Source organism: Rhynchophorus ferrugineus, unplaced genomic scaffold (genome assembly GCF_030347505.1).
Source record: "Rhynchophorus ferrugineus isolate W39M unplaced genomic scaffold, kcgeb_rfMv2 rfM3, whole genome shotgun sequence".
Taxonomy (NCBI): Eukaryota; Metazoa; Arthropoda; class Insecta; order Coleoptera; family Curculionidae; genus Rhynchophorus; species Rhynchophorus ferrugineus.
The window spans coordinates 56,637,644-56,656,218 of record NW_027472582.1 but is presented as its reverse complement, the minus strand read 5'-3'; the positions used below and the strand labels follow the sequence as shown (position 1 = coordinate 56,656,218).

General features: G+C 32.7%; 1 protein-coding gene across 3 annotated transcripts in view; it reads left to right on the top strand.

Annotated features, from left to right (window-relative positions):
• Schip1 (Schwannomin interacting protein 1) overlaps positions 1-18,575 on the top strand; it is a 612,769-nt gene that overhangs the window by 540,558 nt on the left and 53,636 nt on the right. For all 3 annotated transcript variants that reach the window (XM_076400854.1, XM_076400853.1, XM_076400855.1), the window contains 6 exons: positions 1,548-1,673; positions 1,737-1,956; positions 2,465-2,718; positions 4,632-5,135; positions 8,718-9,456; positions 9,515-9,733. In XM_076400854.1, coding sequence (XP_076256969.1) covers positions 1,548-1,673; positions 1,737-1,956; positions 2,465-2,718; positions 4,632-5,135; positions 8,718-9,456; positions 9,515-9,733 — 2,062 coding nt within the window. The remainder of the gene's footprint in view (positions 1-1,547; positions 1,674-1,736; positions 1,957-2,464; positions 2,719-4,631; positions 5,136-8,717; positions 9,457-9,514; positions 9,734-18,575) is intronic.

Here is an 18,575-nt window from a genome sequence, read left to right as displayed (position 1 = left end):
CAATATATACTATGATTTTTAAAAAATATATGACCTTCAAATTCGAAGTTTAAGCATAGAAAATATCAGAATGATATATGTACGTACTAGCAGGTATCAGGCCTGAACGGTAAAGATAAAAAAGGCCATTACCGAACCTTTTCTTTCCAGTTTTGAATTCCCTTTTCAGCTATGTCTCTCTACAACATATCGTATCATCGCTTTTATCGAATGGAGACTATTCCCTAATGAATTTTCCTGTGGTAACCATCATTTATCCTAGTTACATGCTTTTTTCTCTCTTTACATACAATACGCTCATAAGAAAATAAATAATAACTAAGGAAATAGGATAATTTTTGCATACAACTGACGATACCGATTTAATTCATACTACATAATAGTTGTTTCTAACTGTATCTGTGGCGAAGAACGCACAACCGATAATTAACAACCGACTTGTGTGCATGTATAAGATGGGACAAAAGTCCCGCTACCATTTTGATTGTGTGCCATTTTGGTTATATGATATTTAGTTTCTTGATCTTAGTTTCGCTTTAAACATTGTGTTGTGCAAACGTCCAAATTTTATTATGGAAACAAGAACCAGCATATTCCATTATTACCACTCAGCGGAAATGGCATCAAAAATATCCTAATCTCGTCCAGTACCTCACAAAACCACAATTTATGGTTTACATGCGAATTTTTGACAGTACGGTACGAGAGCAGACAGGTCTCTTTCTGGAAGAAAACGGACGTCTCGTAACGCTGAAAATATGGCTCTAGTCCGCGATAGTGTTACAGAGTCTCCAGAAACATCAATTCGGAGACGTGTTTCTCAGTTACAGCGAAGCCGAGCCGAAAGTTGCATAGCGGATCAAAAGCGATTGAAGATCAAATAAACTTTTTATGAAAACCAAAAAACAAAGTGGTAGTGGGACTTTTACCCCATGTTGTAGGTAGAACATAAGTATCGCATTTGGAATACTTCGAGGTTACCGTCGTTAGGCTGTAGCACCCTCTAAATTTGGAAGCAATACGGAAAAATTGGAAAAATCAACGTTGAAATTTTAAATTAAACATTTTTTTATTAATCTCTTGGAAACTCAACAATCTGCCCGTGGGCGATAATATTATTGTTTGATTTCCGTTGTATAATGTAATCATCCTTACATGTAGAAGATCACTTAAGTAAGTGATCTGCTGTACAGTTTATAATCTAAATCTTATTCTAGATACTATTCTAACTTATTCTAGAAATTATTAAATTTCACTCTATGTGTCTATTAACCAGTTCGTATGGTAGTTTGCATTTGAGCCTACGCTCTTCACTGTCATCGCGCACATTTAACTGTTTAGCGAGTAAACAAAAAATTTATATCAAAAATATAGCCAATTTTTCTATATTTGATTTATATAAACTATAATGTCAGAAATATGTTCTTAGTATCCAAGGTATCAAATACTAATCCACAATAACCCAGTTTTCGAAGAGTAACCAATGTATTGTGTAGTAACTAACTATATTTAAATGTATTTATATAAATATTATGGTTTAATTCTAGGATATCGGAACCACTCTCTACGATAATGTTAGTAACAATGACACCGAAAACATCTCGAAGAAAATACAGCAGCTCACCATCGAAGAGGTGGCTGCTATAACCAACGTTCATAACGATACACAAGAGGTGAGGAACTTTCATTCATTCCAGTCTATAATAATCAACTCAATGTCCGTTCGTTTATTTCAGTTGCGATGGTGCAACTCCAATCTTACTACCGACAGCCAAGAACAACAACTGAACTATCAGCGTCAGCTTGCGCTGAACAACATTACAAACAGCCGCATCAATATCAACAGCAATCTGGCTGCGAGGTTACGGTTTCGGGCGCAAAATGCCCAAACAGCGCCACTTTACAAGCAACATCAAATGCCCCAATCACCAGATGATGTTCTGATAGACGAAGATGGTAAAAATATTATTATTAAGATATTATTTACTATCTCAAATTACAAATAGATAATGGATACAAAATATACATCAAATTAGTAGCAAAAACTTCTTTTTTATATCGTTTCAGCAATCTTGAATAACTTGTTCATTATAACATTCATTGTGATCTAAAGAACAATAATTACATAACTGAAAAATTTATAAGATATAAATATAACCTGTAATAAATATTGTGCACTTATTGGGTTAAATTATGTCCATAATAAAACAGAGACGCTAAGAGGATATAAATTTTTTCCAAAAATTAAATATTAAAAGTCCGAGAAAATGTAGAGATCATTAATAAATAACCCAAATTGCCATCTAAATTTACCTTGTTGTCCATTGAAAGTTTTCCATTAATCATAGACTATAAGTGGATCACGCAACACGAAATAAAAATGTTTACCTATAACAGACAGCTAGATAAGTTATGAAATAATTTTTGAATGCCGAAATTGGAAATATTTGATTCTTGCTTTCAGAAGCCCACCAAAGTTGCAGTTCCTCGGTATCAGCCTCCCCACAGGATGAAGACCGATTCTTCGACCCATCCGATTCAGCCGATTCTTCTGACGAAAGTAACGACTATTCCAGACGTGCCTCGATGGATATCCGAACTTTAAAACCCAAGAGCTTCGTCAATCCAAACTATCCAGGATTCCAACATCTGGCTCACACACTGGATTTTGACGACGAAACCTTGAATAATGCGAACAATAACAATGAGGAATATGAGGTGAGTATAAGTTAATTTCAAATGTATGGGAAGTCACTAATTATTCATTTCATAATAAAGAACAAGAACACAAGACATAAGTCAAGTGTCGACAGAGTTTTTTAACACATTAAAGGTACCAGAAACCAAGATTATATATATTTTTTTAATTCTGATATATTTTGTATTATACATAATTTTCTTATAGAGTTTTTCTGTATTAAGTATTACTACAACATTGTCTATAGCAAGTCTTATGAAACTTATTTTTAAATATTTTTTAACAATGAAACTACAGCACATGATTTTGAAGCATCTCTGTACGTATTTCTTTGAATTTAGACTATTCATTCTTCCTTTAATTCTGAAGAATATGCTAAATTAATTCTAAGAAATATGGGATGTTAATATTTCTACATATTACTTTGTAATCTTTTTGTTTAGATTATATATCAAGCATTCGTGCCAAACATGGCATATGAAAACTACAGAGCATATTTATTTTTCTACCAAAGATACGTTCAATAATTCTATGTACCTGATAGTTTTTGAGTGTTTCTGCCTGAACCCAAACTATTACATATATATAATCATCCGATTGGACAGTGCAATACGAGAATATAACGATTATTTTACCAACAATTTTGCTTTTAAGTTCATTAATTACAGTCCATAGTGGTGCTGTGTTGATTTTAACTTCTAACTTATCAACCTAGAAATATTTAAGTTGACCAAATCGTTCAATTTATTATTGTCGATGCTTGATGATCTTAATCAAAATTATTACTTAATTAAATCAAAATTACACTCCAAATGTAGTAATTCCTCACCATCATTAAACTTGTTTTTTAATAAATTATAGGCCTATGCAATATTAAAAAATTTGTACAATGTATTAAGTATTGTCCAACATTAGCCTCTACCTTATTTGCCATTCAGGCAATTTAGGGATTCCATCTCAAAAGAATGGAGGATCTCTTGAGGCTATCTTCAAATTGGACAATTTTTGGTATCTCCACTCATATGATGAAACAAGTAGTGATCAGATGGAGCAATGCCTGGAGAATACGACGGTATATTTTCGCCGGCTTATCAACTTGAAATTGAGCGCTGTCAAAAATGAAATCAAACGCATTAATTCTAGTCGATAGCGATCTCTATTGATAATTTTTTTGATTTTATGTTTTAGCCTCTTGGCCTCAATGTTCCTAAAGCTCTTGTAATTTTTTTTTTGGTATCTTACATGGATCATCATCGAATAATCCCTTCAAATCCTCGTCTTTATTTTTTTTAACTATCCAAAACGCTCATTGTCTGCGGTCTCAAAATAGCCACTTTTAAAACGTTGAAACCAGTATTCACATGTTAAAATCGACGAAACATGGTTACCATAAGCTTCAATGACCTTCAGCCGCCTTTTTGTTCAAATTAAAGTGAAAAAGTAAAACTTCCCACAAATACGATTTACTCGGTACTTACTCAGACATTCTCAACATACTCAAACAATGTTTCACTCTTCGACAAAATAACAAATACTGAAAAGTGACGCTTCAACGTGAAGTTTCAAATGTACCCGATGCCCTTAAATACTATCTAAGTATATTTAATAAATTTGATCAAACTCCTATTGATTTTGTCATTGTTCACCCAACCAGCTACGTTTATGGATTTAATCCTTGAAAAATAATACCATATGAATGTACACTAAGACTATTTCCCTTTATGGTTAAACAAAAGTTGTTTATAGTGGGGATAATTTTTGCAATACAGTGTTTTGTTGTATTGTTCCATCGAATAGAATAAATTTTATTCGACGAATGGACAATAATATACCATAAACTTTACAATATATTCTAAGTATAAAGATCAGAATCTGCTATAATGCGAAAAAAAACTGTCAAGTGTCAGAAACATTAATGTCCATTTCTTTCCAGCCTGTGGACAAATTTGACAGCGTCAATCGTCTGGACAGTGTCGAGAACATCCAGAAAGTGTTCCACGACAAATCCTTGGATATCGAAGTGGTGGGCCAGTTTCAAAATGGCGCTGAAGAAGGCCGAGGCTCGCCGAACGGCAGTTGCAGCACAAACTGCGACTCTGGCAGCGAATGCGGGGGTACTAGCGACACCAGCTCTAGCAACGATGACACGGGTGGGACTGTAAACGAAAACTTTAACATAAGGCTCGCCGAAAGTAAGGTGTTCGATAGTGTGGTTAAATCGATTGTTGGTGGTGATGCAGTGGACAAGAATAGTGAGACATCGACAGCTGAATTAGATGTCGGTAAGGTAGAAAGTGGTGGTAATGATGAAAGTGCTAATGGAAGTGAAACGAAAAAGGACAGTTTTGTTCCTAAGGATGAGCCGTTTGTTCACAGTGTTGTTGGTGAGTTTAGGAAAGAAGTCGAAGACGAACTTGGCAGGATGCACGAACAGGAAGTAAGTATACATTTTTATATTAAAAGAAGTGTTTATAAGGCCATTCAATGAAACAGTGAACTCGCGTCATTTAAATTAATAACATCAAAACGTCGCAATATTACCATTTTGTTGTATACCATATGGCATACAACAAAAGTCTAATCTAAGTAAAATAATGAAACAAAAATACCGTTATCGAATATAATTTATTTTAATCTTATAGTTCATCTAATGCATGTATTATAGAAGGACTTAAAACTACAATTAATTATACAGTTATAATAGTATGTAGGTTAGGGTTGTGTTTGATTATATTTACATTGAACTCTTTTCCATACCATCTATGAGATTTCTATGTGCGATTTTTTATATAGCCCCCTGGGGGCCTAATCCACCTAATTAACAATTCTATACCAAGTAATATATTTTACTTTCATGGGAGAGCACATTTACTTTTACGCATAGTTCTTGTTTCCTTCGGTACAATATTTTCTTTTAAAATCATTTTAGTATCACTGTATTTCTCCTTAGTTAGTTCTTTTACTACCTATGTACATCCTTTTTAATAAAACTAGATTTAATCACTGCCTTCTTCCTAATGTATTTACCATATAAGCAAAACAGTATTATTTCTCTCTTCGCACATTTTTACCAAATGCTCATGTATATTCTGAAACAATACAAACATATATAAGCACATAAATCATTCACACTCTACAATAAGATTTCCTACATTTATCGTATATTAATTATATATTCGTCCTTGGTGATTTCCACCCCTTATCACCCTGTCTTAGAAATTGTCAGAATTTAATCATAATCCCATCTTCAGAAAATTTCAATTCAAGTGTTCAGTTTCTTCTTCAATATGTCTGATCGAGTTCATCCAAACCGAAGGTATTATTAACCATTCCTGTTTCCAACATGAAGAACAATATATCTGCAATGAGTTATTAATAAATGTTATGACTAATAAAACTTAATCAATTGTTATTCCAACGTTTACCTTTTTCGAGCAACTTTCTTTCGTCTTAACACTATCTTTATTATTAGCTTTCCATGAGTTGGGTATATTGGTCATATCCTGAAATTTCATCAAATCTCATCTAAATACAGTAATTGACAGTATTCCTGGATTTTATTATATGTTTTTAAATATTGTATTCTTGGAATTTCTGGAATGTCTGGAAGTTCCACTTCGGTACTTTCCAGACTCAACTTTTCAACAGTTTCCTCTGAAACAATTGTATTAAATTATTTTTATATTGAAATAACTAGTCACTGTTTTTATATATTTCATATATTTGATCTTTGATAGAGGTTTGATCAAGGTCGTCACCCGCTTCGTATGAGGGTGGTTTCTTTTCGGTGAATCCAAGATTTATTTTTCATTTTTTAACATATTTCATTGACCGTGTCTATACTAATATTCAGTGAAAAACATATTCAATGAAAACCACAGCAATTAATATTTAAATGTAAAATTGGTTACCTCTCTAACGGATTTTGCTGGCCTCCATTATCTCGTTCTTATTCGAAGTAACTGATTAGAGACCCAATCTGTTCTGTCTGACTTCGGTATTTTCAATCAGAATAATAACAAGATGCGATTTAAAATTTATTAAAACAAGCAAAGCGTAAAAACAACGTTTGCCGATTATACAGTTAATACTACTACAGGTTATAGTAGTTATTATAAGAATATTGCAGACGTTCTACAACCGGGCGACTTTGCTGGCTGATTCGGTTACATGTTCGAACTTCTCAGATAACACTGTGTCCCTTTTATTCTAAAATTAGAGGTAAAATATTATCTGATACAACGAATTTACAAATTGCGGCAGGCAATACATTAAACATCTTGATGACGTAAGTTCACTGTTATTTTGAATAGACTATATATGTCTATATATATATATTTCGAACAGAACACAGCATACACTTTTTTGAATGTATTCTTTTCAAATTGTAGCTAAAGTAAAACGAATATAAGCTTAAAATCTAAATAGTAATTTCCTAGATCGAGAAAATGACAGAGCTAATATAACCGATCCAAATGAAAAAATGTGACAGTTTCAATGAGAATATTGTAATTTTTCCTTAGCAAACGATTGTAATAAGTTCTCTAGTTTCTACTTAGCTTAGATTATTGAAACTATATTACATGAACTCCTCTTCTTCTATGCACTTATCTTTGTTAAATCAAAATATAGCAGATAATTTTGAACAGTTTTATTTTTCTTCTACTGCGAATGAAGCTGCTATTGCAGTTACTTATTTTTTACTCGCTCTTCTAACAAATATCGTAATAACATTTATTGCAACAAATGTGCAAATCTCGTGACTGAACTATTATGTTTTTATACCGGAAGTATTGGCCATTTTATAACCTAAACTGTGTTGTGTATTTGTTTATAATGTTTCCAAATTCCCAATCGAATTAAACCACTATCATTCATATAACAGCTTTAGTACTTTTCTACGTTTTGTCTTCAGTACAAACATGTATATAAAACAAACATCTCTAGTAGTAATGTAATATATTGATTGACGCTAAAATAAATTAATCAATAATTGATCGCTAATATAGTAAGCAAACAAACAATCATTTATTAGAAAAAGTTAAGACATTAGAACCTCTATTATTTAAGTATTAAATTTATATATTATTTTTCTCTGACAATACATAATCAAAAACAAATTTATATTTATTACCCTTAAATAGAATGGATACGTTTTAGATACGTATATGTATCTATCAAGACAGCAATACGGTGCAAAAATTGCTAGTTTTTCTGTCTTCTTTTCGAATATACAAAGACTTCGTGTCATTCAAATATCTTCTTCAAACATTGGTGGACTAACCAATATTTTATAATTTAAACTATTTCTTCTTGTGCTAGCTGCATCTTCAGTCAGTAATGGCCAAAATCTCAATAAAACATATGTTCGAAGTATTTTTAGAGTGGAGCAAAATTCCCCACAATTACAAATTGTCACGAACAAAATTTTACAATTTTAATGCTGCCCCAAAAAACAAGCTTATGAGAAACAAACGTTGAATCAGAAGAGCAGCCATTTTTTGGTCAAAGACTGATAATATATTCAACCAATTCAATTTTAAATCGAAAAAACTCATAAAAACATAACTAAAAATATTTTCCATCGCTAGGAACTACTCACTTCATGTCAAACAATTATAACATTAGACCAAAAGCGTTATTAATATTCAGCATTAAATTCGTATTTTTTTCAAATCAACAGATTTTCTGCTGTAGTATTCGACAGAGCGTAGCTACCATAAATATTAAAAATTATAAATTAATCGACTGTAGATTTTGTAGAGGAAATGGTTATAAAATTATTTTTTAACACGACAAAATATGATTTAACACTATAAAAGACATGAATAAAACACTGAATATCAAGTTTGGATGTAGTTAACACTACAAAAAAACCTTTACTTAACTCACAAAGTATTTAAATTTGAACAAAAAACTGTCAATTAAAATAACTTAAACAATATTTCATACACATCTTAATTATAACCCATAATCATGATTTAATCTATTATATTACATAATAAATTTCCTTTTATAGGCTCCGAATGAAAGCCACAAAATCGCAACCGCAGAAACTAAGATCGAGGAGGCAGTGGAGAAACTTCAAGTTCTACCAGATTTCCAATCATTGTCAACAGTTAGTTCTAGCATAACTAACTTAACCCAAAAAGAAATTGAACTCAGTACTACGAAAAATGTAGCTTTGGAAAATACTAAAACAGCTGATACCTCCAGTGATGCTAATCGAATGGTTATTGACCAAGATATTGATTCTAAAGAAAAGAGCAATCCAGTTTCGGATAAAATAATACCCAAAGACGAAAACCTCGAAATGGAAGTAGATAATGGCACTTCTGCATCGTTAGAATCCCAAGCACCTTCTAAGAAGGATCACAACATAAATTTACGAGAAAGAGGAACTGTCAAAAATATCCCATCCTTTTTACCTTTGAACCAAATACAAGTTAATGATGCTGCATCTATTCTATCTCCAATTGAAAACAAAATGCTAGACGCCTCTTTATCCAGTTGTAAAGAAAACATTTCAAAAATTATTATTGAAAAGACTAAAAAGGTGGAAGAACGTAACGATGGTGTCAGTAACAGATCAAATAATGTAAATTATAAAATGATGGAAGTAGATGAGGCACCGAAAAAAGTCGATCTGGGGAGGAGAGATTCAAATAGAGAACTGGAGGAAATTGAAATCCAAATAAAAAAGATTAAGTCAGATACGCTCTGCAGAATGGAAGAAGATCTAAAACTTCGAATCGAAGGTTAGTATAATGACATACATTTAAAAAACGTTAATATCATTTTAAAATATGTTTTCAGCCAATGAAAATCATATAAGAGATGAAGAGAATGCTTCAATACTAAGAAAAAGTTCAGCAAAAATCAACACCTACGTTAAAAAGCGAAGGGACTACAATCAACAGTTTGGCAGCTTAATCACCTTCCCCAAGAAAGAACCTCCTAAGAGGGACCCTTTGAATCGTCGCTCCGTTCCAATGGTAAAAGATAGAAGAAAAACAAACACTTCAGAATCACTAGGTAAGTCCTTAATGTTTGAGTATATGAAGTATATAACATTAGATCCTCTTAAAGTAATCTTTAGATTTTTAATATTTTGCATAAACAAATGTATAGAATTAAAATAGGATCATATCATTAAAAATTTTAAGTTTTTTTTGTAAATCCTAAAATACATGAACAAAAAGAATTGTAAAAACTCACGATTTGTCTGCTTGTAACACTTGTAGAAGAATGGATTTTTGCATATGTTCTGTCATTCGAGTATTTTAGATTTGTTAAGAACGAAAATGTTGCTCTGTCAGGCCACATTATATCAATCAAAATGTACTTCAATAAATACAGCAGGTTTAAAGTAGCTTCTGGTAGCTTTCATTTAAACATTTCCATATAGGTTTTAACTAATTTTATAAATCTTATAAAGGTTATTAGACCATCGACAATTAAATCCTACATTATCTCACATGCCACATTAATCTACCCACAAACTTTGAACCGGAATAGAATTAAGAACAACTTTCCAGTAAATACATATGAAAAGTGGATCTATATTCACAAGTCGGATCATCCATAGCAACACCGATGCGGAATATGCATGACCATAAAGTTTTACTTTGCATATGACGAGATCAGCTAGGTTTAGAGTATTGCGACATATTAAAATCGAATAATTTTTATTGTGGATGTCTAACAATGTTGATTAACCAAATTAAATGACATATTGTTACAAAAAAAAAAACTAAAAATAGCGAGTTACAGACCTAGTGTCACCCTCTTGTATGACAAGGCTAGACTGCATGTTTTCAAAGTTGTGAGGAATATACTGCAGCATCTCGAACAAAAAGTTCTGCAGTACCCAGCGTACTCATCAGATTTAGTGCTGACATGCGACAAAATCGCTATGCGACAAAATCGCTATGTTATCAGAAAAACGAGAAAAAGTTGCCGAAAATAATGTAAAATAATGAATCAAAATATACTACTTGTATTATTATCCTTTTTATTTTTATGTAAATAGCAATCAGTCATGTTTCATTAAACTAACTCAATAAACACTACAATAAACCTTTCTAAGACATACTTTGTTAAATGTAGTTTCAAAATGTGAAATCACGTCTTTATAAATTTCTTACAGCACTTGATGACTTTCATTAGCACCTTTCCTGTAACTAAGGTAAATTTCTTACAAATAATGACTCTTATATTAACATCTTTAGTGCTGAAAAAAATGTATGAAGAAAATAAGGTCTAATGGACAGGAAATTAATTTACAATCCTAATGTACCCAAAATGAAAAACAATAAACTTAACAATCAGAAAATAAATGAATTTTGTCACATAATGCCTCATCAATTCTCCCTCAAAATGTGATAATAAACCTATTATAGATAAAAACAACATTTCCTTATTTGTTTACTTTATGTTGGGGCCGCAGGGAAGTTTGAACATAACATAGAGCCAAACCCAATTCCCTGGAAACAAGAGATGGTTAGCAAAACTAACGAGCACTAAAAGACAAAAGGGTCCACTAATATTCGTCGTTAAGGTCATCTTCGTCGTCGTAGTATAATTCAAAACAATCCAAAACGATTTAATTAAAATCCAAATAGTCGGTTAATTAGGGTAATGGCCGGGAGAGGGCGTACGGACCACGGTGCTGCGCGGTGAGAACCTAATTGGGTCTCATTATCGCGGCGCCATCCCCCAGGAATTAATATGATCCCTTTTTGCGCCCTCTCGTGCGCGTATTAATAGGAGCCATGCTCACGTAATATCGCACACGTGTATACGTGGGTCAGGTCCTGTTGGTTTCGGGACAACCGCTGCTTAGTTAAAGATGAGGTGGGAAAAGGTGATAATACAGGTCGTATCGGTGTTACGCAAATATAGAAACTCCATCCGAAAAACCTCAACCGTAAAATTTGGTGTGGTTCATCACCTCACCTTTTTCAGAATTTATCAAACTTAAAGAAAATAAATAAAAAACATCCACCAAACGAGCAACAAAATGGGAACTCAGGCTCCGTATTAACAGAGCGCTAAGAAAACATATCAAACACAGCATTGAAACAATACAAGAAGATGTTTAAAACGCACCCAAACTCTAGGGCCTAGAGACTAATTACGAATGTATTGTAAAAATTTCTAACACTTTTTCATATAATAGAGAAGTTGTAAAACAGTAAAACTGGAAAATATTTTCCTAAAAGCCTCTTGTATTAATCTTTCATTTTCCTAATTAATCTTCCAGCATCTCACTATGGGTTAGAAGGTCAGATTTTAGAATATATATACAAAATGAAATAGCAAGTATATTTCAACCAGACGACATACAATATACAGTGGATAGAACAATGAATTGATATACCTGACTAAAGACGCTCCTGGAATTGATGATATTTGACATGATTTATTGAAATAACTGCTACGCAAGGCAATCTTCATGTTGATATAAAACAATTTCCGAAACACGATCGCGATTTCCATGTTCGGAGATCGCAAAAATAATTTTATTTAAAAAACCTGACAAGCCGGTAGAACAAGTTGAGTCTGTAATTCAAATTATTTAAGAAACTACTATTAAAGTAATCGACCAAGTGCACAAACTGACTACTAAAAAGCGGTTATTGAAAAAGCCTTTGGAGAAAATAATCCATAAGATATGTAAATTATTGCAGCGGAACTTGAAGCAGGATTGCTGAAATCGTATCTTTTCGAAAAAAACTAAAGTGTCGCTTGAAAGAGCATTCGAACCTATTTTAAATTCTGCGGTATTGTCCTGTCAAAAAGATTCATAAACGTGGTATTGTGGTAGAGGCAGTTTGGTGTAGTGTGAATATTGTACTACGGCAAAAAGATATAAGTCATTAAGCTTCACTCACCTCAATGGTAGGAAAATAGCTGGGCAGATCATGTTCAAGTTTATACAACGTGGGGCAAAAGTATTGCTATCATTTTGATTGCCTCTAACTTTGCTCAAAGGAAAGACAAATTAGCTTGGTTTTCACAGAAAGTTGACTTGGTCTTTACATTTTTTCCTCGTTATGATTGAAAAATTATATCGGCTAAATGGTGACCGCGTCTCGCTATGCAACTTTCGACTCTTTTTAAGGCATTTTTCATGACATCTTGCAACATCTGAGGCTGAATATCTTAAATTTCGTGACGAATATTGTCTTTAAGATGTACAATAGTTTGGGGCTTATTCACATAAATATTTGATTTTAAAAAATCCCATAAGGAAAAGGCTGGTACTGTTAAATCCTGAGATCTGGCTGGCCATGCTAAATCGCCAATTCACAAAATTAGTCTTCGTGGAAAAACGTCATCCAATAATTGAATTGTTGAACGAGCTCTGTGTGCTGTGACCACATCTTGCTGAAACTACATGTTCTCTAGTCCTTGCTCTTCCATTTCAGGCTCAAGAACATTTCGAATCATGTCTTGGTACCGTTCAGCAGTAACTGTAACTGCAACACCTTTTTTCATTTTTCATTTCATTTCATCAGGTCATTTTCAAAAAAAAATAGGGACCAATGATGTTTCCAACATGAATATTACGCCATATAGTTATTTTTAGTGGATGCAATGATGTTTCATGAATTAATTGAGGATTCTGTGTTGTTCAAAACCGGCCGTTCTGTTTATTGTCGCTCATTGTCAATTTAAACGAAAAATTTTCAATTTCACCAGACAGCCTTAAGATTGCATTACGGTATTCAACTCGTTGATCAGGATCTCTCGGTAACAATTTTTGAATTAACTGAATTTTGTACGAGAACATTTTCAAATCAGTTTTCAAAATTCGCCATAAAGTGCGTGCAGAAATGTATAACTGGGAACCACATCTCCGAAATGATATTTCTGAAGACTGCAACACTATCGCGCACCAGAACCACATTTCGGCGTTACTAGCCGTCTGTTGTCTTCCAGAACGAAGCCAGATATATTTGAGGCAATTTCCGCTGAGTAGCAATAATGGAACGATTATTTTCAATAAATATTGTCACTTGTTTTATTAAATACTGATAATATTTAATGTATTATCGAATATATGTTATAATAACTAATATACCATATTTGTTAGCAAAATAATCAATATAAATAAAGGCAATATATTAAAGGCAATCTTTTCCGTATTATACCAAATACACTATTAAAGCGAAATGTATAGAAACTAATGCGATTATTCGTGCAGCATACGCGAACCCACACCTTACTAGATGGAGTAATTGAACGTAAGAATTTCATTATATGGCCAGATAGCTTCCTGGGGAGTGATATATTTTCTTTCGAATGTGTTCGATTACGTTTATTAAATCTTTCGAGCCCCTTAAAACCCTTTCCGTGGAAATTGAAATGGATTTGCATGGAATTTCGATAAAATGCAAATTGATTCGGAATTGTTTCGTTCCATGATAACGTGACGATATTAAAATACTGCATAAAGGAGTTAGGTTATGTTATTATTCAACCTGTATTTTCTTTTTGCGTCGTTCATAATAATAATAAAACACAGATCGGCTTTTATATTTCAAAGCTTGAAAACAAGAATAATTATTTATTGATATCGATAATTATTAAATCATGTCTTATGAAATATGATGATCAACATGATTTTGCATTTGTTTGAATTAATTATTGAAAACAGATTGCCGTCACAGTTTATTCTTGTACTGCAGTCAGTAACCAACTAACCTATAATGTGTTTTTACAATAACATAGGTATATATGATGGACAAAATAATACGAACACCTGACATATACATAATATTTAATTATAAATAAGTTATTGAACCATCATTTACTTTTAAAACAGCTGCAATTATTCGCGGAATAGTGTACGAATTATTTTTGACGGAATGTTCCCATTCTTGTTCAATACATCCACCTATTCAAGGACCAGCTGAATCACGATATTGCCTTCCAAATCATGACGAAACCTCCTCCATACTTGACTGTAGGAAGCTAGTGCCTCCATTATATTGTCTATCCCCTATATCTAGGAGCATGCATTGGGCATTGTGTAATCTGTATGGTAATAATGTTCATGTATTGATTAATACTTCATATAAATTATTGGTCATATATATTGAAAATGTTCTTTGATAAAAGATAGAAACTAGGCTAGTATCTAAGAGAATCCATCGGTCCTTATTTTGTCTCTATAGTGTAGTAATTTGCGCATCAACATTGCTGTTTTTCTGTTAAAGTGAAGTATATTTCACTGCACTATCAAAACAAATGGTTTGATTCTTTTAAGCATGTTTCCTGCTCAAGTGTTATGCAGAAGTTGAAATATTTCGATATTAACATGAGAATGAAGTCGCTCCTTATGTATTTTACTTCTCATTGCTTCTCACGGAACATCCCCATCATTGTATTCCATAGTATGGACATATCAGTTTTAGAGCTTGATTTTACAACAGCAAATAATTACGTAAGAATCATTGAGATTGTTTCCCAATTAACCAATATATTTTACAATTCGAATTATTTTCATTTTAATGTAATCCTTGCTGCAGAGCTACAATGAGATTCATTCCAAGATAATTAACATGGCAGTGTTAGCATTGTAGCATTTTTTGTTAAATATTGTTAAATTTTGATTATATGCGAACTCATTAAGCAGTGATTTGCTTTTATTAATTTTTAGTTTCGATGTCTGTATTCAGCTATTTATGTTGTCACGCGTCTGTTATAATGTTTTGGTTCCTTCCTAGATAACGTCTTTAACAGCAAGTATCCTCAGCGAATATAACCGTCGAGATATTTTCCATTTGTTATAACAGGTCAATTGAAAAGTCCTCGGCCTGATATATAGATGGCGCTACTAGAATAAAATCCATATAATTTCAAATATTTTTAGTTAGCTCTAACCATCAAAAGATGCGTGTATAAATTTGACAGCTGTCGGATCATTAGTTTGTGAATTATAGCATTTTGAGTCAAGCAACTTTTGTTATTGAAAATTTTTCCATATAATTAATAAAATATTGCTTTTTGAAGGGAAAAAATACAGTTGAAGCAAACACTTGGCTTGATGCCGGGTTTCCGAACACTGCCCCAGGAAAATAAACCATCAAGGATTGGTATGCTAAGTTTAGAGGTGGTGAAATGAGCACCGAAAACAGTGAACGCAGTGGACGCCCAAATAAGGTTGTTACTGACGAAAACGTTAAAAAAATCATAAAAAGATTTTGAATGACCGTAAATTGAAACTGAATTAAATAGCAGACACTCTAAAGATATAAAATAAACGTGTACATCATATCATTCGTGAATATTTGGGTATGAGAAAGCTCTGCGCAAAGTTTTGATGCTTCATTTGTATAAATTTAATCAAATATATTAGATGTATGTCCACATGTTAATCGGAAAATCATTTGAAAATTAGTTAAAAATGTTGAAATGAACCATTGAAAGGGTTGGAGACTCCTTAACGCATATTTCCCACAAACAGTACTCTAAAGTTATAAATGAAATAAAGTGATTTCCATATTAACCGTACACAAATACAGTACAAATTCAGTAATTCAGTTGTATGAGCAGCAAAAATTAGATTCAAGCAAAACTACTAATATCGTCCTTAAATGTTATAACTTGAAATCTGATTTATTGTAATTAAATAACTGTCTGGTTAATTTACTTCCATCATGATATATATAACTATTTATATTGGAAAATAAAAATAGAAAATGTTCTAATTCATTCCAATTAAAAAATTGATTTACTGCCAAAATATCTTACATTCGTTTCTCCTCAATGGTCATTACTATTGTTAAAAAGCAGTTATTTTTAAAATAATAATAACCTACGTTTAGTAGTTACGAATGGTTAATAATTTTTCACATTCTAATATATTAGGTGCTTCCATGTACTTTGATCGATGACTTTTATTAATGAAAATGTGAATTATCAATATAAACACAACTGTTAAACAACCGTTGAATTCAATGGTTTCCATATTTCTCCACATAAAATAATAGTTTTCCCTTTAGTATTATTAATACATTCAGTGTATATAATGGAACGTTCAAAATTGCATTTTCTAAAGAAATCTGCTTTCGAGACCTATGAAAAACTTTTAGAAAATTATGATGATTCTACTTCGTTGTATTCCAATTGACGGTTTTGGTTTTGAATGGCTAAAAGCAGTCATTTTAATTTCAATGGCAAAGAACGACCTAGAGTACCAAAACAGTTCGAATACAATGACCTATTGGACGTAAATCTAACTCAAATTCTCAAAGAGCTTTCAAACAACGTATTCGTTAATGAGTCAACCATTTCCACGCCATGGGAAAGTTCCAAAAAGAGGGAAAATTGTTACCACATAACTGAAAATGACATTTCGAGCTGTGGTTCTCACCATTTTCATCGCAGCTTCGACGTACTCTAGATAAAAAAAAGAGGTATAGTAACTGGGTATGGGTTGAACCATAAAAATCATCCACATTGACACCGAAGCGGAATATTCATGTCTATAAAGTCTGCATATTGTGGGATCATTAGTGTGTAATATATTATGATGCTGAAACTGATGCTTCTCTGTCTATTACTGCAGATGTCTACCGACAACCATGACAACTTAACAACCATAAATATGTACTCTATGGCAAAAAAGTCTAACAGTAGCTAATAACAGATACTGGACCATACGTCTCAAGAGTTTTGAAGAATATATTGTGCAAATCGAATGGAAAAATGTTAAACTTAACGTGCTCACTAGATATAGCGCCATCTGATTACCATTTTCATATGAATGGAACATTACTTGGCTAATACAGGGCTTCGAAATGCTGAAGTGCCAAAATGGATCCATGGGCTTCGAAATGCTGAAGTGCCAAAATGGATCCATGATGGAATAGTTTTTCAAGTTTTGGTGACTCCAGATTACAATAGCCTGCAGCTAAGAAACTGAACCCTGAACTGCAAGCTCCTGTTCCAATTCCTTCTTCGGTTACCTTACACCTTGAACTGTGATATGTGTAGGAATCCGAAAACTAGAATTTTTTTCAAAGCTTGAATGTTTCTTAATTGGAATAGTTTATAGTGAGGAGTCTTTGAGCACCTTCAATCCACTTAACTACACCAAGGAATGCTTCTGGTAACTGCGGAACGATTGCCATTCCAACGCCAACCTGTCTTCTTTTCTTGATAACTAATCTGATCCTGGTTAATTAAATGAATTCCAAAGAGAACTGCCTTATGATCTCCCTTATCTACTGCGCCAATTATAAAATGAGAACGAGTTTTAAACACAGAAAAAAAACTAATTTATTTGAAACAAATTATTTCAAGCAAAGAAGAAATGACTGGTGATACAAAACAGCACTGAATAAAATTTTTTTTAAATAACACAATCTCATCTGCCATCTTCAGGTCTTTCTTTCGGTCTCGAGCTTCGATTCACGAGCTGAACTTCAGCTTCATAAATACCTTTTTAAACTAAAAATGATAGGAATACATGCAAGCACCTAAAATAGATTATTTTACATGTTAATATATGTTTTTTTTATATGTTAATGTTTATATGTTAATAAATTAATTCCCATCACTTTTTTGTCGTTGACGTATACATCACAACAGTGTTTTGATAATAGCAGCAAACCGTATTTTTGCGTCCAGGCCGAGGCGCGATTTCACGGGCAATTTACATTTTATCGAAATCCCATGCAAATCCGTATTAATTTCCGCGGAAGGGCTTTAAAAAGGGTTAAAAGGCTTTATAATGACAATCCGCCGCTAGCAGAAAAATATTTAAGGCCCCTTACGTACGACAGATTTAACTGCTGTTTATGATGTAAATATCGCGTTCAGTAAACTCTGCTAGCCGGCGGTTCAACGTGTGAACATTGAT